Genomic DNA, 24,490 nt, shown 5'->3' on the forward strand with positions numbered 1-24,490 from the left:
TTTTGTTCTACCTCACTGCACAAATCCATAAGCATACTGATATTCGGTGTTGACGATTGCAAGGCACGAACAGTTGTACTGGCTAATTCAGTTATGTCCGCCCGGAGGATGGCCCGCGAAATTCGAAGTCTTTCTACGACCTGCCAGTCATCAGAACCAGGGAGCGCAGCGAAGCAATGGTCGGGATTGTCCGATGGGTGGGGCTCATCTTCGGGTTCTAGGCGGGGGGTCTGCGTCCAGCACGCAGCCATGGCAGGCACCGTTCAAAGGTGAGGCCTCCGAATGAGAAGATCCGACGTACCTGAGGCCACGCACTACCTTGAAGGCGCTGCGCTGTGAAGTCCGCTGGTCCGTCGTTCCCGGGTTTCACGGCACCAGAAATGTTATGGAACGGGACGCAGACGCGAGGCAAATGGCTCAGCCAGACCGAGGTTTATTAGCTTCTTTCTCCTCTATCCCCTGATCGCAATGATAGTACGCAGTCGTCTTCCACTTCTTCCACAATTCCGCAACAACGCACGCAGAGCGGGCGCTGCTCAGCGCGCACCGCTGCCGCGTCATGGTTCCTGTCGTGCGTCTGCGCTCGGAATAAAACGCCGCGTCATCATTATGTCAAACTGCTACGAGTAATCGCACGATTAGGGCGGTGAGTTTGTGCGCCGGTGTTGGTAGCTGGTCGACGGCGGCGACTGTTGAATTTCCTGGAGTAGATTTTGTCGTTCAATTGTCCATGCTTTGAGGTCAATGAGCGCACTGAAGGGAGAGTGAGCGGACGGTTGCGCGCGAGGATGTTGTGTATCTCGCATAGAAGGAAAAGAGCTGCCTGAGCACATCATTGTTATACTAATAACTTTATTATGTGATGAAATTGATCAATGTGATTACTATAACTATGAGATAAAGTGAAAGTTTGTCTGTTCATTCCGTCGACCTTCACAGCCCTTGAGCTAGAACCGGCAGTCATTAGGCGTCGTATAAAAAAGCCCCTGGACGCCTCTAGGGAATGAAAGGCAGCTAGAGCGAACCAGGGGAACATTTGGAAAGAGAGGATTGCACTGCGAACTGAGGAGGATGAAAGAGCCATTTGGGACTAATATTGTAAAATTAAGAGAAAAGAAAGTGAAATAACAAGAACAAAAGATAATTGCGACGACGCGGAAAATAACGGGAATCTATGCGAGTTAGAAAGGGTTAAATTGAGTGGATGCCTGAGTGAATTGAGGTTTCAAGTGAATAAAGATGAGTCAAACTTAATTGACAGATGTCAAGGTATCCGCAGCTACCCGACCCGCCCCTCGTAGAGGACGTTGTTGCCCGCACTGTGTAGAATCTTTCAACTTTTCTGTCCTGTTGGCATCGTCGCTACACGTGTCTTATCCTGCATCGTTTTTCTCCGGCTGTTTTGTTCTTGCTGCCATGCCCGAGTCACAACCAGCCTGGCCCACCTGCGTGAAGGGTCAACGAAGAAGAAACAGAACTTATCTCACGGGTGTGGCATTCGATTGGTCCAGGTCACGCTGTGCATTTCTGGCGCACACAGAACACCCGCCGTGCCCGACGGTGTGGCTTCCTTAAGCGCAGCCTGCCGTCATATTCCAGCTTGCTCTTCGCCCCTCGTGCCTCAGACGTATATAGGCGAACCCAGCACCCCCTGGATGGCCTGGTTGGCTACGCGAGCACGGCAGTCAGCGGCCAGGTGCGCCACTGCGCACAGGCCGCGTTCCAGTCACTCTTACGCTGGGGACGTCAGTCAGACGACAGCATTGGCAAAAGTCAGCGCCGGGACGTGCACTGCCTTCCGTAGTTCGCCTGCCGTGAGGAAGCAATTGAATCCCCGCAGGTACTGCCTACGTAAAAAGTTGCCTGCTCTCTTGCTGCAGTGAGGTGGTGTACATTAGTTCTGAGGTACGTAGGTATACCGTACTAAATATATCCCTTAGTGCTGGAATTTGATATGAGGAATGATTGTTTCTTGACTGGCCAACCGTACCGCCAGGACAACATCCCTGTGGCCCACGACGCGTGCACATTATTGCATTGAAGTAGATCCCGAGCAAGAAAACCCACGACGCCCACAATCAGCTCGCTTTTAGCCTCGCGCAATACCTAAGTGAAAGACACTATAGGACCATCTACGACATTCTTGATCGGAAAATTTTCAGGTAGCATCGACATTCTGATGGGGTCGCTAAAGTTCAAGCTCCCACCCATCGCGTTTTCTCAATAACTGAGGCGTTGAGCTGCTGCACCCAAGGTCGCGAGTTCGATTCCTGGCCATGGCAGCCTTCTGTAAACGGAAGCATCCGCGTGCACGAGAACTCAGCGCACTCTAAATAGCCCCCGTAACTGCGGCGCTAAAACCGTAATTGGACGATGACATTTCCAATGCTGCTTGTAAAGCTGTCGTACATGTCAACATGAAATGATTACGGAAACGTAACCATGAAGTTGCTCGGAAGCCGGACGTGTGCGCTGCGCCGGGGAGGACGCTCGCTTCCCCGCGGCCCTCGCGCAGTGCGGTCGCGATTGCGAAACCTGCGCGCGGCCTCAATTGCTCGCCGGCCGCTGCCGTGCCAAGTACACGAGCGTGCATGGCGTGACTCGACCACTTTTATCACGCTAATGAGCCGAGGCCCCCGCGACACTCGTGAATTATTAATTGCGGGAGACAATCTCCCTCCTAATTTTACGCGCGCGTTTTTACCTTTTTCCAACTTTTCTTCCATTGTTTTTTCATCAGCCTGCCCCTCTCGTTTTCCCTCTCATTTGAGGTGAGGGCCCTTGTTTTCGGCCGGCTTTGTTTTATGCGAGTGCTCCAGCTGTTCTGAAATGCTCTTTCCCAGAGTGTCAGTTCCTTCTTTCCCTTTACCCGAGCCCCGAAAAAAAGAGAAAAGGGAGAGGATGCTGTCGAATAGAGAGCCATCCCAGTAGGCCACCCACTTTCCGGCCGTTCCCTCGTTCTCCGCCGTTCGTTTTGCGTCTTAATTGATTTCGTGTAATTACAGCGGCCCCCAAGCGTCTTCTCCGGTACGTTATTGTGTCCCAAGTGATCGCCGAAAAGGGCGTAGCGAGCAGCATTACGGCCTCGTTTTAATTAAGCCTTTATCGGCGCCTCGAACTGAGCCGCGCTCACGTCTTCGTTCCTACGGCTCGGACTGTGAGGGGAACAGAGAGGGCTAACGAGCGGTCTATACGGCGGAGCAGATAATTCACCGCCCATACTTTTTCCATCAATAAACGCGCATTGGCGGCGGCCGGATCCGAGATGCCGGTCACGCTTTCGACAGCTGCGAGCACCGCGTAGGCCGTCGACGCGGCATCCCCCTTTGTAGCGAGCCCGGCGGCCAGGCCAATCCCCTGCGGCGCTCGAGGGGGAATCGAAGAGCGAAACCCCGAGGGCCGGGGTCGGAGCCCGCGGCTTGCCGCATCGCTAAGCGTGTCCGTTGTTTGTGTTTGGGGGGAAGGGGGGGGGGGGGGGGCTTTATTCAAGACACGCGCTTTCTCGAACACAGATACAAATCTTAGTTCGCAGGTCGCCTCAGTTGTTTCAACACGGGCTTCCGAGAGTCCTGTGATAGATGGCGGCACCCGGAAAGCTCCTCCAAATAGCGTGAATACAAACGCCGTGATCGCATTCACAAGTACACTCTAAGCCCTCATTCACACAGCCGTCACCTTCCCCGTCACGGCACCGTCACGTCAAGAAACCGCGACGGAGACGTAAACGAGTAGCGTTCGTATTGGAGCTCTCCGTCAGATTACAGGGTCGTCTGCTTAGTGATCAGTTTAGCCTAGAATTGAGCGTTTTTAATCTGAAAAGTAAAGAAAATGGTTTGGGCTCACTTTTCGCTAAATTTAGCCGTAAAAATTTCTTTTTCTGATTAGCTGGTTCAGCGCGGGGCATGGTCCCGTCACGTTGACGTGACGGAAACGTAGAGCTCGGCCTCCCGTCACCGTCGCACCGTTTTCGGCGAGAAATCGGCCGAAAAACGGCGCCCATGACGGAAGACGTACGGTGACTTGACGGTGACGTGACGGGGTGAAAAACGGCTGTGGGAATGAGGGCTAAGATGTCCCCGAAGGGCGTCTTCCCTACAATGTTTCAGAATGACCAATCGAAGTGGCTTAGTGTGCGAATTCGGAGAATGACGAAGACCAACATATGATTTGGCTAAAAAAATGCATGCGCGCAGAGACAACAACCAAGGCGTGCAAGGCCTTTTGCATTGCACAATGTCCTAGCGCGGACGCCATTTCTCCCTCAAACTGCATGCTCGGCCACGTTATTCGCCGAATTTGCACACCAGGCCACTTCAGTTGGTTATTCTGGAGCATTGTAGTGATGACGCCCTACGGGGACTTCGTAGAGTGTACTCTTCTCGTCACTTCCCGAACCTGAACAAGCGCGAAAAGTCAGTGTAATTGCGCGCGACCCGTAGTTAGAATTAAAATTTGGCTTTTATATAGGCGTACGCACGCACGCATTCACGCGCGCAAGTGTGTGCGCGTGATGACGTGTGCATGATGACGCGGTTATGTGGAAAGCACCTAGTTAGCTTTTATCATTAAAAGTTATTTGATGTGCGCCCGGGTATGATGCACTAGAAGAGAGGTGAGTCGTTCGGGGCTTGTCTGCTGGGGAGCTCCTGTTGTAAGCAGCGCCAGCGCCGCTGGAGCAGCTGCTTACCAGTTGGCTTCAAGCCATATTCATCCATGTTTATTGCCTTAAATATTCTTATTTCTCCAGTTTATGGCACAAAGTTTTACAAAACACCTTAAATAATTGTTGAGTCTGGGTGAAAAACTTTTAGGTGGCGCTGGCTGCAACAGGAGTTCTCCGGGGAACGCCGGCGCTCTATACAGTCTTTTCATCGCAAGGAGGACCCGCGTTCTCCATTGGTTCGTCCCCCCGCACGACATCTTCTAGCACACTGTAGCCCAGGAATCGCCCCGTCGTGCATGCAAGCAGCATGGCGGCCACTGCGCCAGTCACGTTGTACAGTGCCCACAATATATATGCACTGCCCACGTGGCTTTTGTTTCAGCAAAACTCGACTCAATCAGAATTCCCATCCGCGTTCAACTTAAATTAGATCATTCATCCGCGTGAGCGTGACAGATGTTGCAACGGCGTCCTTTGATCTCTAAAAAAGGCTACCGTTTTTCCAGATTCTCTTCCTACGGCTGCAATGACTTTTTCGTTATAAAACCGTGCACCTGCTACCGGCCCATTCCTGCCGTCACAGCCTCGTTGCTGACATTGGCTTTCCCTTCTAATGAGACGGGCGACAAAATCCGACTGATCAACTATAGGCAGAAACTGTTTTCCGTATACCTTTAGCTCCAGAGCTTCGAAACCACGATGCAGTTTCAAAATGAAGGTTTTCGGTGTTGGTGCCGCTGTGGAGCGCAGTGGTAGACCGTGAGAGCACGTCTGGACTTAGCAAGAGCTCCTTCAATCGAACCTCAAAAAAAAAAATCTAACCTGCAGAGGTACAATCATGTCACTAAGGCTCATTACCTTGTTCCTATACGCAGCGTGTCATTCTTTCTTGCCTCTCACTAGTGTGCTGTCTGTGACCTGTCAGTGACACAGAATCCGCGCTTTCGATTTATATCGCGCAAAGCGCGCGATATAATTTACTAAGGCAGGCAACTTGAACATCTCCGCATGAATTTGGGCGGCCTATTCAAATGCGTTAAAGACAATGGAGTCCGCAAAATTAAATCGAGCCTATTGCCCGTGGTTTCCGAAAGGGTGACCATACCAATATGCCGTTACTCCACTGTTTATCGCAGCGTGGAAGCCGCGTTCGGCGCGGCCAATCAACGCCTTCCACGGGTGGCCTAGCTGGAGTGCCCTGCTGCGTAAAGATTCAGCAATTGTGACGGAGACCGACAAACGCCGAACGGTGGAGCTAAAAATGGCAGTATTTTGCAACCAAAGAGCCAGTTCTCACCGTAGTTTGCGTAATGCGATCTAATGGCACCTGGCTAGGAGTTTTTGTTCAAGTCGCAATCACAGATGGCTCTTAATGGGCTTGATAAGCGTTGGTAGGGATGAGGATGGAATTTTTAAGGTTATAACTTTAAAAATTCCATAAGGCAATTTAAATTAGCACATCGTGCTAATTTTAATTGCTTTTTTCACCAACCCTCTACGGCTTGTGACGCTGCACCTCGCCACTGGATATAAACGCATCTCAAACAGCGCGGCCAACCTTGCACTCCTCGTTTTGAGGCATTCATACGTGAACTCCGTTTTCTCGCTAGTTGGGCGATTTGGCAGACAGGGTATCGTGCAAAAGAGAGGCGGCCTCGGTGACATGCGGTGAACTTGTGGTAAAACGGACGTACCACGGCTGAACTACTGAAGCACACACTTCAATACATTGGTCACTTTCGAAGCGTAGCACTAATTAAAGTGCTCGCCTACACAGACGCACGGTGCTTGTCGCCTCCGCGGCACCTTATTGTTTTTCGCAAGTGTGCAAAGAGCGGACCGCGGCGCTTCTCTGTGTTTCTACTCAACATGCATGTGTATATATATATATATATATATATATATATATATATATATATATATATATATATATATATATATATATATATATATATATATATATATATATATATATTTATTTATTTATTTATTTATTTATTTATTTATTTATTTATTTATTTATTTATTTCATTGTTATATAGCATTCACAGAAGGCTCTGAGCAGAAGTGAGTACAAAAGCATATCCTACAAAGCGCGCACTGGAGAAACGATATTAACTTACTTTGGAAAAGTGGCCAATCGTACCTACACAACATGTCAAAACAAAAGACACTGACGGCACTAAAATATTGCTCAAAAATAACGCGTTTAACTTACTGTAAAACTGTATAATTTCGTGGCCCTATTCGTTCGCAAATTTACCATACGGTCAACCGCGGCCTCTAAATTTCCCGAATCTTTAGCACTTAAGTTTGAATCTTGCGCACTTAAGTTTGAATTTTGAATTCCGATAGCGCCGGGCAAAGGTGACATCCTTGGTCGGTCTTTTGCTATTTGCAGGCGGCGAGCTGCGCGAGTTCCACAGCATCGTGAGCAGCCCGCACATCCACGTGCTCGAGAACGGCTCGCTGACCATCGTATCGGTGCTGAGCGAGGACAGGGGCCGTTACCTGTGCGAGGCCTCCAACGGCGTCGGCCCCGCCATCAGCACCACCGTCACGCTCACCGTCAACAGTGAGTGCGCTCTGATCTTTAGTGAAGGCCGACTACGGGCCCTAAACAGGCTCGTTGCCGGAAGAAAAGCCGTCCTGTCGTCGGTGCTGGCGCCACGCTTTAATTTTCTTATAACCCGAGGCGTAACTGCAAAACAAGCAGCGAAAGATTGCAAACACTGGTAGCCACTGTCTCAGGTAATTATAGGCTGGACTCACAATTTTTTTCACGAATTTGAACGATCTGTTTTTTGCGGGGTCTTAATTAACAGGCACGATGTTAAGCGGGCACATTCGCGCATCCACGCTGGTGAAAGCAATCCCCCCGTCTTTACGCCTATCCCCGTACGAACAACAAACAGAGATATGACTGCAAGGGCTCACAGTTGGAGTGACGAAACACGAAGGTTACAAGTGACGGTTTCACTTCATCAAAGCTCTATATACTCCAGAGTGCACTTGTTTTTAATGCGATGGGGAGGATATTATCACAAAGAAAGCCAGAGAGGTAGTTCCTTGGTGCATGGTTTACGCGCACAATGTTCTCCTATGTGCAAGTTAAAAGAGAGTGCCGACTCAATATGCGAACAGCACTTTCCATAGTATGGTAATAACAGACAACTGCACCTTTTTAAACGGCCTCTAATGGTGTATCCTTCTTCGGACTGTCAGAGTATGCCAAGCTTTAAGATGTGCTTTGAAAAACAGACACACATAGAAACACCTCGAAGGGGTTTGCGGAGTATTCTTTCTCTTTTTTTCAAGAAACAAGTGGGAATATACTTTAGTTGTGTTTCTTAGAAACAAAATTTAGCTATGGGTGCAGTGACTGTTTTGTCTACTTTAGTTCTAATTTTTCGTTAATTCGCTCTGGTTAGCTGTCGCGGGGCGTCTTACAAAACACTTGATGTTGATCGCCGCGAAGACGACACCGTGCCGCAGCCTGCGTATACGCCTGCCTTGCACCCATCCCGGTTTTCAAGTCCGCCTCAAAGCTAAGCCGTGACCTTTATCGGTGGATTTTTTTTTTCTGGCATATCTATTCAACCCGGAAGCGGCAGCGTAGGCCGAATCATGTTGGCCCCAGAGTTGTTCTCCACCAATCAGCGTTCTCCACCCTCCTCGGAAAGAGAGGAGAGCACCGCCACGGGGTACAACACCTCGTTGCTACACGACATTACCTCGCTGACTCTTGTTACAGTCGTTTTGTGCGTATCTGAACTCTTACTGCACGGCGTCTGTGTGCGTAAAAGCAGTCACACATTAGCTTCCCCCTAGCATCTACTCCCCGGTTGACGTCATGTCATTAAGCGTTTCGCCTTTCCTTTGCCATTCGCTGCCCAAGAGGCCGTTCGGAGCAAGGCTGCCTTCGAGTTGACGTTGGCAGGCCTTTCCCTGTAAAGCGTGCACAGCCGCAAGCTCATGTCAACTGCGGGAAAACCTCCCTGTCCGAAGTCTTGTTCGTCAACAGACAAGTACAGTGTACACCAAAGCTAAATCTAGTGTGTAGGCAGCGCCCGCTTTAATATTTAATTCCTGTCACAATGAGCTCCTTCGGCAGTTCCAATTCCTTTCGTGGCGCGCTGCTCTCTCTCTCTGTTTCTTAGCCACTAGCCCTCACATCAGCTCCAGGGACGTGAGTAAGGGTTACTGCGTAGCCCCTACTCACCGGAAGGTGGCAGAGGCCTGCCGGGATCGGCAGTAAGTTCCCATAAATGCAAACTAGCTACCCGAGATCCATTCCAAAGAGCAGAAGGTCTCGTCAAAGCGGCGACAGAAGCATAAGTTCTGTCAGCACACTTTTAGCGCCCAATCATGGCGTCTTCCACAGCATCCACCGCGGTGCGGGCTTGGGAGTCATCGAAAGAATAGAGCAAGAGTTAGTCTACATCAAAGTGCAAATGCATGTAGTATAGTGGTATAGGCGGCGTTTAAGAGACGCCGCTTTTGACCTTCTCACCCCACTCGCGTAATGGCCTCGCTCCCATTGTTGTGCTGGCGTTTTCTATTAGTTTCTCTCGTGTTCTTTTTTCCGAAGGAAGGAAAGATGCCTCGGTGGTATTGGAATAATTTGGCCTACTATAGAGGCATGCCTCTAACCATAGGGACTTTTCTTTTTTTCCTTTTTTTTTTGCCAAAATATGGCCGTATACGAACGCCCTTTTATACTTACCGCAACCTTAAAGACGCCATCCCTGATTCAATTGTTGCGAAAGGTCTCTGCCTGCAGGTTTATTTTCACGCTCACTCTTTCTTGCTCTCCCTGGCTGAAGTAATGGTCTTGAAACACCGTATAGCTGAAATGCGAGCGCTAAAAATTCTAATCGATGTTTCAAGAATATTACAAGACTTGCGACTCAGTCAGTCAGGACTTGCGACTTCGTCCGTTTTTGTTTACTGGGGGATGAGAAGGCACCATCTATCACCCCCCCCTCCCCCCCCCCCAACCCCCCCCCCCCCCCCCAAAAAAAAATATATCCGCTTGAGGTGCTTTTTGGACAGAAAAGAAAATTACTGTATTTTCACGATTCTAACGCGACCCCGATTGAAACGCGCAGTAGAATTCAACACACGGAAACCGCAAAAACAACTTGGTGCCGATTCCACCACGCACACGAAATAATGCCTGCAACAGACGCCTCAAAATTGCACACAACATTTAATTGAACAATAATCAGCACACGCTGTGGGCAGCTAAAGCACTTCCGTGAAGCTTTTCACTTAAAATGTGGTCCCTTTGTTTTTGCCAATCGCGAACACACCACTCCGGGACGCATGCACAGGACGCTGCCCGGTTTCCCGTCGGCCTCCGCCAAGATGATTATGTTACGTTTAAAGAAGGAATCCATCATTCATTGAGTCTCTTCGTTTCAATTGAGCTGGCGGTTTAGGTTTTGACGTTTTTGAGCCCGATTTTAACGCTCAAGTATCTTTAACCGCCTATTTTCTTAAAATACGGTGCTCGCTAGAATCGTGCGAATACGGTACCTTGTTCGAAATGAGAAGATTGGGATTTACGTAATTTTCGGCCGTCAATGCTCTGGTAACAACCATTTCTACGCTCCTGAGGCAGAATGTGAAATAAAATTATTTTCATTAATTCAGAAATTTCTTATTTTGTGATTCAATTTTCTTTATTATGGTTAAAGCCTGCTACTTGAAAAAAGAAAAATCATCGTTGTGGTCACATTTCCAACTTCGATACCGTTTAGCTAACGCTTATGCACCCCAACACTGCAAGTACGCGACATTTACACGTGGCTTGACGATCTGAGGAAATACATTCTAACAAAATCCCATAAAACCGGGATAAAATAGAAGGCTCGGTCTGGACAACTTAAAAGTATCAGCCTTTGACCTTTGCGTATTTTATTTTAATTGCGTTAGCGAACTTGCTAATGAGCTCCGTGTTCAGTTATGACAAGGAAAACACTCGCGAAAGGAACAATGTAAAAAATTAAAGAAAGCAAATATTTAGCACCATGTAGAGGTGAAAGCCGCTGGGACTGGAAATAACGATGGAAATAACGAAATAATGAAAGATTAGCTACTAACTGTTCCAAAAACGTCAAATAAGGCTAAAAAATCAAATTTACTTTGCACAGCTAGGTACCAACATGTGCGAAGAATTATCTAGAATTAATCAAACAAACGAATGAGCCATTTTAGAGTTGTATAACGTCTAGTTTGTAGTTTTGCTCTGTTCTGTTCAGTAATCACACAAACATGGGCGGGCGCTTTATGGCGCATATAGGTGCAAACAAGGATTTCTAATGGCCAGCTATGGGGATAATTTGAGAAAAAATGATTTGTGATGCTCTTGGGGTGCGCAAAGATAGGGGTAAAATAAAGTGTTCACTGGTAAGGTATTGTCTAATGTACATTATTTCCTTCTCAGTCTCACTTCAAAGTCTACAGCTGCACTCCATTCAGTTAAACGTTTTAATGGTGGAATGGAAGAATTGCAGGAAGTCTTTTGAGTGCCAGTGGGAGACGGTTATCTGATGTGCGGACTTCTTGTACGCGCCAAACCCATTCTCGCATTGCAGAGCCCAAACTAGCATGTTGCCACAATTCTTGCCCGCCGCTGGTTGCATTCAAAGTTGAATGGCTTGCAGTGCGCCAGAAGAAGGCCCAGCCGGAGGATCCCAGCATCCTGCCGCCCCTCCACGGGCATTGCTCACCGCCGACGGCCGTTGAATGAGGCTGTCGTCGAGTGCAGGGGGGGGCGTGGAAAAGGGGGGAGAGGGTGTCGTAAGCGGGCCCGTACTCGCCGCGTTCTCGCCGGTTATTAGCGGGCCCGCATTGCACGCCTCATTGCTCCAATGACGGGACCCAAGCACGCGGCTCGGGGACAGGCTTTGGGAAAAGGCGCACCGGGGCTTGGCTCCCTTCGCGCCGAACATGCCTCTGATGAAACCCGTTCCGTCGCAGTTGACGCGGGCCGGAGGAAGGGAGAAAAGAGACAGGGCCGGCGAGGAGGCAAATGTTCCGTGGCCCCGAGACTCCATAAATCACGGCCAATGACGAAAGCGCGCCGGCATGCGCCCCGCCAGGAGAAAAATGGTGGCTCCCTTCCGCATCTTCTCCATTCAACCTCAATCTCTATTTGATACGCCATGTTCACCCTTCGTGCGGCCCTTTGTGCCCGCCCGGCTTTTTTGCAGTCTGCTGGGCCAATATATATCGGGGGAACGCGGGCGCGACAGCCAGGTTCGTAAATTCTGCGCGTATGCTTCTCAAATTCGACGCTCTCGCAAATTGCGTTTCACCCCCGCCAGCTACGGTTGGCGCTGCCGAGCCGACGGGCCAGCCGGCGCGCGAAAAGCAAACGACTGGGCTCTCGCGTGAGCCGGGGATGCAGAGCTGCGCTCCAGCATCCTTCGCTTCGCTGGTCTTTTTTCCTCTGCTTGTTTGTCAATCTGGAGTCACTGCTGCTCTCTGCGGGACAGGCAGGTGGGCTCCGCCGCCTTATTAGAAAGCTGAGAGTTGACGTGGCTGGAAGCGAGTGCCACGCGCGCACACGTGTTTGCCGGGGACGTCCGCCTGTAAACGGGCGAATTTTGTGATTCCGAAACTCGTGTACTATTGCAGCGATTTTTATACCGCTTGCAGTATGATCGTGTTTTTTATAGTATCGAGAAAACGGGACATGTATATTCTTAGTTGTTGCTCTTTCTTTTATGAAGGAGAAGTAGGCAACCGCTCGTACGGATCACCTGTAAAAATGCTGCCTGTTTCCCGTGTGCAAACAGTAGGACTTCGAGCGAGCATTTGTTTGCAACCTTCCCTCAATTTCATACGCGGACGAATTTTTCCGCAAACGCCATAAAATTTGGCGAAATGTTGACGAGCGACAGCTTCGAAATTTCGATCAGACATGAATGCCCTCCAGTCAGCTGTAGCAAATTCAGCCGGCCTTTGGTTTTTTATACCCTAACAAAAATTCCCAGTTACCTTTATTTCTATCTTCCTTTTTTCAACCAAGTGGCTTGAAATTTATGGTACAGACAGAGTGCCAGTGCCATTCAGCGAGCAAAGTGTAACTGTGCTCCTTTTTTTTAACGTCTATGTGTGTTCCGTGTTCCGGACGAACAAGTGGTTACGCATGAACAGAATTGATATTTATTGTCACGAGTAGCTATGGAAACTTTCCCAAGGAAATTGTTTTTTTTTTCATCCCATTTGTGGGAAAGTGTTCTGCCTTTCCACTGCGTATTTGTTTAATTATTACTGCCATACTGTACGGCCTGGTTTGACTTTAACTTGCTATAATTTTCTGTACCTTTTGAACGATTTCAGCTTCAGATTTTGCCACTTTTTAGTACAATAGTTACATTTTTTGTGCTCATTTTGTTGCTTGTCCCCTAATAATTATTCTTAACATGCCAACGACCTTCCAGTGGTATCCCATGCCATCAGCAAGAAATATATCCATCTCTCTGGGGACGGAAAGCATGGCCAACTATACCACCACCTTCTTAAAACGTTTGGTTGCATTCGTCTTTCGCAGTCGTAAAGGCTACTCAGTAATCAATCACGCTCGTGCCACCGGCTAGGTGAAGGTGAACTCCGCTAAATTACCACATTTATCGATTATGAAAAGCGTTTGATTCAATGGATACCGCCGCTGCATGAAAGCACTCCGAGGCGGAAGAGCTGAGCGAGCACCCACACTGGGCTCCAGGAGGACGTAGGAGGAGAACGTACGGTCGCGATAGCTTTTTATGAGGTTTTTCCATTTCGAAGGGCAGCGGACTAGGGTGCACGTCCTCTTCGAAAGTATTTACAGCCTGCCTAGGCCCCCGTTGCATGCAGCCATGACACCAGGCCTGTGTAGTTTCCTTTAGAAACGTTTCTCAAACCTTCAAACCCGGGAAGGGTGGCCGCCCACCGCCAAGGAGACCATCAACGCCGCCGCCTACAGTAGGTATATTTTGACCTCAAACGTCGGAAGGCAGGTCTTCCGGCTTCCCCGCCCTCAGCCGGCTGTCGCCGTGGCTGCTACAGCCAGCTCTAAGACCGCATCGTTACAAGTACCAGGCCGGCGAACCACTCGACGAACCACACGCGACCGCAAGTGCCGAATTCCTCGAGAGTAGCTATGTTAACCACACCGCCTGACCGCCTGTTGCCTCTGGACCTCGCACCACGACGTGCATGTTGACGCCAGCTGTTCCGACGCTTAGACCCATGCGACCGTGTTTGAGCACGAGGCCGAAGAGCTGGGCGCCCTCATCGTTAATGGGACTGTTTGCGCCGGCGAATCACGGGTATCTTTAGGAAACCCGCCGAGCTTTCTGCGAACCGTAACCAAGAATTTGTGGGCTCGAAAACCACCTATTTATTCTAAATCGAGAAAAGACCACCCTCACCCAACCGGCCTCATAAATTTTCTACATAATAGATTGGGAACTAATCCGACCAATAATGCCATTCCATCAACCGCGCCAAGGCACAGTGCATGATTACCAGCGCTAGTACAAAATTACATCAAAGACTCAGCTGAGATAAACGTCACATTACAGCAGAGAACCAAGCAACCTACGACTACCTCGAAGATCCATACACGTATACCCTACCGCAGGACACAAACGCATCGGTAATGTGAACGAAAAAACGACCGACTCTTTGTAGGACACCTGCGCAACGTTGGCAATACCAAGCGAATCCAGCGTCCACGCACCTCCGAACAATACCGGGCCAGACGCAACCCCCTTCGGCCTGCAACCCGACTTTCCCGAGACCGACAAACAGACCGAGGCAGGTATTTTGATACTCACCAGCCCTTTCCATGTGATGCTCAAGCGATGGGACGTCGTCTGGACAGCGAGGTGACTACGCCCCCATGCGCGCAAAAGACGACACGGTGCTTGGGTGAGGAAATTGTTCCGCACCTGCTGGCCAAACTACCGGCGAAATGAAAGCGCTCAAAAACGCAACGATCGTAAGGAGGGCCGTGGGCGTAAAAATTTGAACTGCCGACCCGATCGCGTTATGAAGTGCTCCAACGTCGCTCTCCAAGGCAAGAACCCTCCTTCGACTTCATATTAAACACCACCCCGTACATTAACGACACAACGACAACGCAGAACCGTGTATGTACCCGACATGGATACACTGCGAGGCCGATCGGCGCACGCCGTTCAAGTCAGCACCCAAGCTGCTACGAGAGAACAGAGACGTCGGCATTTGCCCGCACGTACCGCCGTGATGATGATCGGGTCAAGACTAAAAACTAAAAAAGTTGTCCGTATGACTGGGGCTCGTTTTGTTTTTCGTCCGCTGCACCTTGTCGACACTCGGCTCTATCTGGACGCCAGTGGGAGTAACGTTGGAAGCGGAAGATGTCGGCCATTATGCGAAGATCACAGATATGGATAAGAAACTGATTGTTACGATTGCGGATTAATTGTTCACCCCCGAAACGGCTACCTCGAGGGAGGGAGTACGTAAGTATAAAGGGAGAGACGGGGCGCCGAGTGCGGTCATCATCACGAGTAATAATGAACCGTACCATTAAAAATGTCATCCTTGTAGTGTGAAGCCGTGAAACCGGGTCTCTAGCGACGTTTTCCGTAGTAATAAAAATATTGAATGTGGTCCCGCTTCGTAAACTCTTAAAAAATCATGGGTACCCACCGTGGTGACTCAGTGGCTAAGGCGTTGTGCTGCTGAGCCCAAAGACGCGGGTTCAAATCCCGGCCGCGGCTGCCTTCCGCTTTTCTGGTGGAGGTGAAAAGCGCAAACGCGCCCGTGTGTTCGAGATTTTGGCGCACGTTAAAGATCTCCACGTGGTTAAAATCAATCCGGAACCCTCCACTACGGCGAGCCTCATCGCCTGTGCAGCGTCGGCGCGTTAAACCTCAACAAAGTAAAAAAACTCCCAAGCATTTCCCCGAGGGTGAACATGGTTAAGTGCGAATGCACGGGGTGATGCTATGAGGGGGAGTAAAGTTAAAATCCGTTGGCATTCGCCCGTGAGCGCGCGCGAGCCGACCCACGGAGGTCTGGCAGTTTATCGCTGCATATATAGGGGGTACGCCGCGCCGAGCGCGCCGAGCCAGGTGGCTGAGAGAGGAGGCGAGCGCAAGGGGAGAGGGACAGCGGCGCACGGCAGCTGCAGCCGAGCGAGGGGGAGAGGAGAGAGTGTGACGTCACGGTGGAGAGAGAGGCGCACGGCAGCTGCTGGGGAGAGGAGGCGCGCTGTGACGTCATTCCATGACGTCACGGCGCGAGGAGCGGTGCGGGGAGCGGCGCGCACCCGCGCAGCCACGGCGAGGAGGCGGAGCGAGCGCGGTCACGTGGTGAAGTGACGTCACCGCGCCGTTGCTAACGACGCTCCTCTCCGCTCCACGCCGTTGCAAGGGAGAGGAGGACTGCGGACGCCGCCGCCGCCGCCGCCGGCGGCGGTGGAAGGTTTGGGGTCGCTTATAAAGTGCATTCGCACTTAAAACTGCCAAATGAACACCCTGGGTTACGCGAGACGTCATAGATCTTAAAAGGAAGGTTGAACTGATGACGAGAAGATGCGTCCCTGTGAAGCTGTCCAGGTGGCCCAAACTGCACTAAATGAAGCCCTGAAACAGGCAAAACGTCAGTTCCAAATCACCCCGCCTAATTTTATTCGTAATGCTCCACAAAAATTTTGGAGCTTTCTGAGGCAAAAAACAAAAGAAAGTGATCAACCAAATAAACCAAAGTGCTTTTGACCGACAAACAATGCATTGTTCATCATTTTAACGAATATTTTCATGCTGTGTTTTCAAATGTATACCAAGTTGTGCATGTAATCCGCCGTATTACGCCGCTGTCTTCGCCTCCGGAACCTGGTTTCATTTTGCCGCACGGCGTTCTTTCCATTCTTGTGAAACTAAGAACTAAAGCCTCGCCTGGGCCTGATGGCATAACAAACATCTTTCTGCACCAGTACGCTGAAATGATCTCCCAATTTCGTGTCATTATTTACCCACGGCGGTGATGGCTCAGTGCCTAAGGCGTTGCGCTGCTGAGCACGATGTCGCGGGTTCGATTCCCGGCCGCGGCGGCCGCTTTTCTGGTGGAGGCGAAAAGCAAAAACGCCCGTGTGTACGAGATTTAGGCGCACGTTAAAGATCCCCAGGTGGTCAAAATTAATCCGGAGCCCTCCACTACGGCGCGCCTCATCGCCTGCGCTGCGTCGGCGCGTTAAACCCTACAATCAATCAATCTTGTCATTATTTTCCCTGCATCCGCTGCTTCGGCTACACTGTTTCCAGACTGGCTCACGGCATGTGTTGTGCATCTGTTAAAAAAAGGTGATGTTGCACTAGTGCCTAACTATCTTCCCGTCTTGATAACGTCGTTTTGCTGTAAATTACTTGAGCATCAGCTACTTACATTACCCATTTCCTGAACATCAGTGGTTTAATGCACCCCTGCCAATATGGATTCAGGGGAACGGCCTTTCGACCGTGACGCAACTAACTACAGTTATCCACAGCTTCGCAACTGTTCTTGATAATGGCCAGGCAGATGCCATTTTTAAAACTTCAGCAAAGCATTTGATCTTGTTTATCATGGCAAGCTAATTCACCGGCTAGAAACAGTTGGTCTTCCTGAATTCTTCGTAAACTTGGTTTCTTTATATTTAACTAACAGCACTCCACTGGTTAACATCGATTCGAAAACTTCTACTTGTCTGCCAGTGAATTCGGGTGTTCCTCAGAAAAGTGTGTCAAGGCTTCTGTTGTTTCTAGTTTGCATCAATGACATTGCTGCCGTAGTAACAGACAAAGTTCAAATTAAAATGTTTGCCGATGACTGTGTGTTATTCAGTGAAATTACTTGCAATGAAGACCAAGAGCGACTTAATTATAACCTTCGTAACATTCAGTCATGGGGTGATCAGTGGGATATGAAGCTAAATGCGGACAAAACGCTATTCATGAGGATAACCAACAAAAGTAAAAACCTGACCTTCAGGCATACTCTTCCATCCCGACCTTTAATTGAAGTAAATGAATATAAATATCTTGGGGCCACACTGACAAATACTCTCTTTTGGAATAACCACGTGTCGAGCATATGTGCATCGACATTTCGTAAGCTTTGCCTTCTCCGGCACAAGCTCAAGGGTGCTCCGTCAGATAAACTTCTAGCTTACACCTCCATCATCAGGCCTCGACTTGAGTATGCATGCGCAGTGTGGGACCCTCCTACTAAACTAAAAATTCAGGCATTGGAAAGGATTCAGCGGAAAGCGATAGCTTCCATCACCTCTGAATATCGTTCTAGCGACTCGCCCACAAATTTAATGACTACACTTGGTATTCAATCCCTGGAAAAGCGGCGAAAAATTCTCAGACTTGTTTCTTTTTAAGCTGTATAACAGGGAGTTTTTATTGGATGCTGAGTCATTCCTTCAACCTCTGGTGACAGGACTTACGAGGTACCGACACGAAAAATCGTTGACACCTTATAATGCCAGAACTAACCTTTTTTTAAGTATTCCTTCTTCCCCCGTACGACAACGGACTGGAACGACTTGCATTTGTCTACTCATACAGTCTACTCATACCATGGAATTAATTTAGTTCTGTTTTTTTTATTAGCGCCTGTTGATTTGTATGCTCAATTTTTTTTCATGTCTTGTTCCGCGTTTGATATTTTGTTTGCCATAATTTGCAGCTATTTATGTGCTGTTTATTTGCTTATGTTATAGGCTCTGCATCGTCCCTCCTGCTTGCGCCCAAACTGGGCCTGCAGTATGTGCTAAATAAATAAATAAATAAATAAATAAATAAATAAATAAATAAATAAATAAATAAATAAATAAATAAATAAATAAATAAATAAATAAATAAATAAATAAATAAATAAATAAATAAATAAATAAATAAATAAATAAATAAATAAATAAATAAATAAATAAATAAATAAATAAATAAATAAATAAATAAATAAATAAATAAATAAATAAACAAATAAACAAACAAACAAACAAACAAACAAACAAATAAATAAATAAATAAATAAATAAATACAAATTATGGGTAAACATCTATTCAGTTCATTCGCCGTTCGTAGGGCTCTACGACCGAAATAACTCGCTGAAATTGTTGTGAGGATCAAAAGTTTATGGCGCCGGTTCGTCCACCCGTCATTGAATTCGTACAAAAAATTTAGTTGTTATAGCAGCCTGATAAACCCGACTCCAGCGTACATAAAAAAAACGGAACGATATTGCAAAATTTGGAGTGTATAAACCAATGATGCTTAAACGCTACGCTCGCACAAGCAAAGAGAAGGTAAAGACGAGTGGCTGAGCGAATTGTCTCGACACAGCTGTAAATCAAGCGAGAAGATGGAGACAACAGAGTACGAAGAAAACAGTGGGGGAACCACTTAACTTCCTTCCCCTACCATCATCGTGCGATGAGACACAAAAATCGTGGCTTGACGCTCTCCCGTTCAGCTGAAGTCCATGCATTTTGGCACAAAAGTTCGGCTCAAACTACATGATTACGCTGGGGAAATATTTCATGTCCACGTACAGCATCGAAATGCGGAAGTGAGGAAGAAGGGGCCGTGGGGAAGGCAGCGGACCTCGTTACGGATGGACCGCTGCATATGACCTGAAAGGAAGGGAGAACGCAAAAGGGGACAAACGCGGGGAAAACAACAAAACGGAGCATAAGCACGGTCGCAGAAGTGCATCTCCCACCGGCAGTGTTCACGACAGCGGCGGCACGCCAAGCTGGGCAGCTCAAGCGGCGGCGCTCGTAAAACTGGTGTAAAGAAACGCGCCCGCTGGCGCTCTGAAAGCGATTCGCTTGTGAGGTGCGTGAGGAGGCTGCGTCATAAAGACGGCGGACACTCCCCCTCCCGCTCCCCCGCGAAGAGGGAGGGAGGGGGTCCGAGTGGCGGCAGCGAGAAGAACGGCGGCGCTCAGGACAATGACGACGTATCCGCGCGATTAAGGTTTTTAAGAGGCTTGGGCGCGCGGTGCCGACGCTCGGGGTCCGCCGTCGCAGGCCGTTTTTACGGCCGGCCGCCGCGCGAAATGAAAACGCGCCGTGCTTGTCCCCCCGGGCTGTCTTCGGTTCGGCCGCCTGTCTCGGAAACTGGGAGGAACGGCCGAAGGCCTCGTTGAAAGTGATAGAGGGGAGGCAAAAAACAAGCGCCAAAGAATCGGGGAACGGTTTCTCGGTGTTGCGCTGTACAGGGTGCGTTTAATCGAAATCACGCCTCCTCGCTGGACGGCGAAAAAAGAGCGCGGGGATATTGGAGCGATACGGGAAGATGAACGGGAGCATGTACTCTCTTCCCTTTATATAGAGGGACGGCCGTTAAAATTGTGGCTTCCTGTGGAGACAAGGGAAGAGGGGCTGTGCGGAATGGAAGGGTCCCTGATGGGCACCGAGCCGTTGGCAGGGGAGGCGTAAAGTGGCCCCGATACAAACACCGACCACTGCGGGCCTTGTCGTCGCGGGAAGTGGCCCTGCCGGGCATCCATAAAAGCCCGGCTGGCCGCCAGCGTGCAGAGAGTGCCAGCAGCGTGGGCTTCCCGGGGAGGGCTGAACAATCCTCGGCGTGCATTGAAAGTTGGGCGTGAATTTTTTATTGTCACCTGCCATGTAGGCCAGGTTTCTTGGGAGCTCGCGCGAAACGACAGACTCGTCATGCCTTTGCTTGGAAATAAAGAGCCCCGATGCTCGACGGGGAAACAAAAACAGTAAGTATTGGATCAAAGTTATGCCGCGCATTGCGCAGCTTCAGAGGCTTGTATAGGCAGAACCAAGGTGTGTTGGTGTGTTGGTGTGTTGGTCTGTGGGTGTGTGCGTGTGTATGGGGGTACCGCCGAGAATGCCGCTCGTTTGGAAGACTTGTGCTGGGCTCGATGTACGCCGGCCCCACAGCTGACAATCCCACATGCGATCAAAGGCTATCTGAGGAGAAATGTCAAGAGCAAGCGAAAGCAAGTCCATTCTCAAGAGCCACCCTCCCAGCACAAAACAAGGCAGTCCCAGCGCACACGCGGGCTATCATCCCACCGTGTGGAATGCACCTCCCCGGTAGACTCGCTCGCTGAGAGGAGGCCTTGCTGCGGAGACTTTGAGTTGGAGTGCCCGCTCTCTCTCCCGCTGTGACCCTGGCGTTGCAACCACGCGATCATGTCCTGTTCACTGAGAACTGCTCCTTCTGCACATCTCCTGTCGAAGATGCTGACCCAGAACACCAGCTGTGGACGCGCCTTTCATTGGAAGAGGCGAGACTTCGGCACATTCAAAGCATAGGCCTCCAGACCGTCTGACGTCCATCGGTGGATATAAGGACCCCACCACCACTCCCCTTCTGGCGTTCCTCCGCGAAACGGAAGTTAGCATATACTTGTCATGTAGGCTTTGTGGCATAAGACATACTGTAGCAATATAAAATTCTTCGCATTGAGCTGATAATGGGAGTCTTATCTGCGGCCTCGAGGTAAAAGGCACACTGCAGTAGAGCTCTGGCTTTCTCGGAGAGCTGCTGTCTTATTGCCATTCACGCTGTCGCCAGCTCTGTGTAGTTATTCTTGCGCCATCGAAACAGCCGGACAGCCGGGGGACAGACGATTATTGGAAATAATGTTTAGCTAGTCGTGAGAGGAGGATTCGGGTGTCGATTTCGATTACGTGAGTTTAACCTGAACGTACTTTCTGGCGTGTCGGCTTTGAGACCTGGTGCGCTGTATACGTTAAAGGGGGGGGGGGGGGGGGGGCCCTAAATAGGTTTCTGAAGGTCGCCATTTCAATCGCGCAATCGCTAGAGTACCCCTTCACGACAATGTATACCAAATATTACACCTCTGCATAAAGCAGGGGCCGCACAAACACGCAACAAAGATGCTTTCTTTCTTCCTTGCTCACCTACCGCTTCCTTGTCGCCACACTTGCGCGCTGTGACGTGCGACAGAGCGTTTGTGACGCACCCGTGTGACGCACGAAGCTCTCAACAGTACGGCTGCGCTATTGGTGGGCCTCGTTAAGTGCTGTAGCCAGTCAGCGTTCCCGGCTGTGGGAGAAACGCGGTTGCGCGCAGCGCTCCTGCACCGGCGGTACGGCGTATTCGTCCTGCACGGGTGGCACGGACGAATGTTTATCGTCGCCATCCGTTACACGAGCGCAGCTGAGTTTGTAGTCGTTTACAAGGTATTAATAACGCTGAAAAACACGGAAAATCTCTGCGGGCACAAACGGCCGCTACACGCGCGACCGCGGCAAGCATCTGCCTGCTCGGTCGGCCTTATATTTTCCTACTGGCGTACCAGTCAGCGAAGCGTCGCATGTGCGCTTGTGCAGCGCTTGTGTGAAGCGACCTTGACTTGGAGCTAGATACAGTGTACAAACTAACCAAGTAAAGAAAGGCACATTCTTCCATTCACAAACGTGTCCTGGCTTCGTTTCAACTGAGCGAACGAATTGCGACGACCCGTCGGCGGCCGGCTGACGAAACGCTGGGCCGACTGACTCTGTCAGAAAGCCGGGGAGCCGTGCAGTAGCGCAGCCAATTGCGAGCTCGGCTCCTCCCGACGTCACACGAAAACGCCACAGAAAATGGGCGAGCGTAAAGAGAGGAGGACAGCATTTTCGAATTAATTTTTCTACTAAATAAAATCGCGTAAACGCGCCCAGAGTGGTCGAAACGTGGCCTGGGGACTCCGGACTACAATTTGCGCTAGTAATCCCGCAATATTTACATATCACTTCAGTGTCCCTTTAATGAACGATAGCTCGGCTAATACTGGACGCTTTTAAATCATTTTTGCGACAGGATGTTCTTTGGATAGTACTCCAATGATTGCGCACGTAAAATCTCAACCTTTGAAACGCTGTTTAGGGCCCCTTTAAAGGCACATTCCCACTTGCGACTCAGCACGTCGCGCGACGTCGCAAAGCGTTGAGCCAGCCGCCGCTTTTCGTCGCGTTGCGACGGCGTAGCCGATCGCCCCTCGGACAGAATTCCCTCGTCGCGCGATGGCATTGCAAAACCGGATAGCCAATCATGGCCGCGGAGTTGGTTGATGTAGCCGGAAACAAAACGTTAGTTTACATCCGGCACTGCAAACGGCGGCGAGCCGCCGCTGCCGCCGCCGGCCCGCCGGACCCGTCGGGCCGGCAAACAACTTCCCGTGCACTTTGTTTCTTTGGTCACTGGCTTCAGCATACGCGTGTACGAATAAACGAACAGCGAGGGACTCATCAATGTGTTTGAATTGTAAAAGCAAGTAATCTTCGTACTAGCTAGACGGATAGCGGGGCGGTAAGCTGACTTGCAGCCTTTTCGTATCTCTATATCGGCGAGAACTTCTGCGCCTGTGAAAAGAAGCAAGCGTTGCGGGCCGGGATGCGGGTGCTGTGGCGTGAAAGCAAACGTGCGTATTTCTTCCTGCAATAATATGTTGAGAGGAGTCTGCTAGAGTTCGTTATTTTCAGCTCCTCCCGCAACCCGCAGCGCTTTCGGCACTGTTCAAGGTTGGTAGCATGCAGCGATGTAGCAGTAGGTCAGTAACGATGTGGTAGCACCGCTCGTCGCAAGAGTGAACCCCTCCTCATCGTGCGACACGCGTCGCGCGACGTGCCCGAGTCGCAATTTGGAATGTGCCTTTAAGCGCTTTATTCTATATGCCCTCGTCATTAGTCCCCTGAGTCTACAAATTTGAGATTAGAAACCGCATCTTGCCTTCAATGAGAGATATTTGTTTTGTCTTTTTTAGCTCTCTTGGTGGAAATTTGCCTCGCTTGAATTCCTGGTGCCGCTGGAAAATTATGGAGCGCACGGGCACACCACAAAACCAGAGTTGGCAAACTGCACCTCTTGCAGTAAGAACAGTAGCGAAACAAAAAGCAAATAGACAAAAAAGCCTCCCACTTTCGGCTTTTTTCGTGTGTGCGGTGATTCTTCTTAGCAGCTTTTATGACATCATTTCCAAATGCTCAAAAAGCACCAGTCCGAAAACGCCAGCAAATCCATGATTAGCTAGCCTAAGCTTATTCATCGGTTCACGCGACCGTTTAGCACAAAATAGTGGACCGAAAGCAGCAGGTTTGTTCTGTTGCTCGTTATAATTACTCTCGTAATTTGCAGCGCCGCTTTAATGAGTATTGGCATTCACAACGCGGTGCGCAACATTGTGCATTTCTGGCTACGGGGTTCATTACGAATAGTGGGAGCTGTGATTAGGAAACGCACAGGGATTGCTGAGCTCGCTTTTGTCGCCTTTTTTCTCCTCCGGTGCAATGTGGCCTAATTAGAGGGTAGACTCTGTTGTAGCCTGCCCATAACATTACCACACGGAAGCACCTTTGCCCCAGACCTTTCGTGCCGCAAGGCTGCTTTCATCAACGTCTTTAACAAATATTTGGCTAGTTAACGAGCAATTTTTCAGCACGAACAACAGCGTTTCCAACGTCTCTGACTGGAGCGGGGCGAAAAGCTGAGCGGACGCGGTTGTGTGTGTTTCAGACAGCCCGCACGTGTCCGGCATGTCCAGGGTGCTCCAGGCGCGCAGGGGCGCTGAAGTCACCATACAGTGTCACGTGACCGGGGACGAGCCAATCAGCATCTCCTGGGGACGAGACGGCTCGCCCTTGGCTCCTTTCCAAATCACCAAGTACGTAATTTTTACTTCCCTCTTTTTGCGCTGAAACTCAGACTGCAACTAGGAAGCGCCGAGGAGAAAAGAAACGGGAGAAAATAAAACCGGGAACAGACGCGGCCGGGCCAGAACATTATCTTTGCCTTTCCTACGGT

The 24,490-nt window shown here is 49.8% G+C and overlaps 1 protein-coding gene across 1 annotated transcript in view; it reads left to right on the forward strand.

Annotated features, from left to right (window-relative positions):
• The window catches only part of LOC144162659 (cell adhesion molecule Dscam1-like), an 809,120-nt gene that overhangs the window by 692,798 nt on the left and 91,832 nt on the right, over nucleotides 1-24,490 (forward strand). The window contains exons 11-12 of the mRNA XM_077693289.1: nucleotides 7,065-7,238; nucleotides 24,203-24,350. Of these exons, the coding sequence (XP_077549415.1) occupies nucleotides 7,065-7,238; nucleotides 24,203-24,350 (322 nt within the window). The remainder of the gene's footprint in view (nucleotides 1-7,064; nucleotides 7,239-24,202; nucleotides 24,351-24,490) is intronic.

This window comes from Haemaphysalis longicornis, unplaced genomic scaffold (assembly GCF_048455015.1).
Source record: "Haemaphysalis longicornis isolate Haplotype H1 unplaced genomic scaffold, Haemaphysalis longicornis Haplotype H1 scaffold_1, whole genome shotgun sequence".
Lineage (NCBI taxonomy): Eukaryota > Metazoa > Arthropoda > Arachnida > Ixodida > Ixodidae > Haemaphysalis > Haemaphysalis longicornis.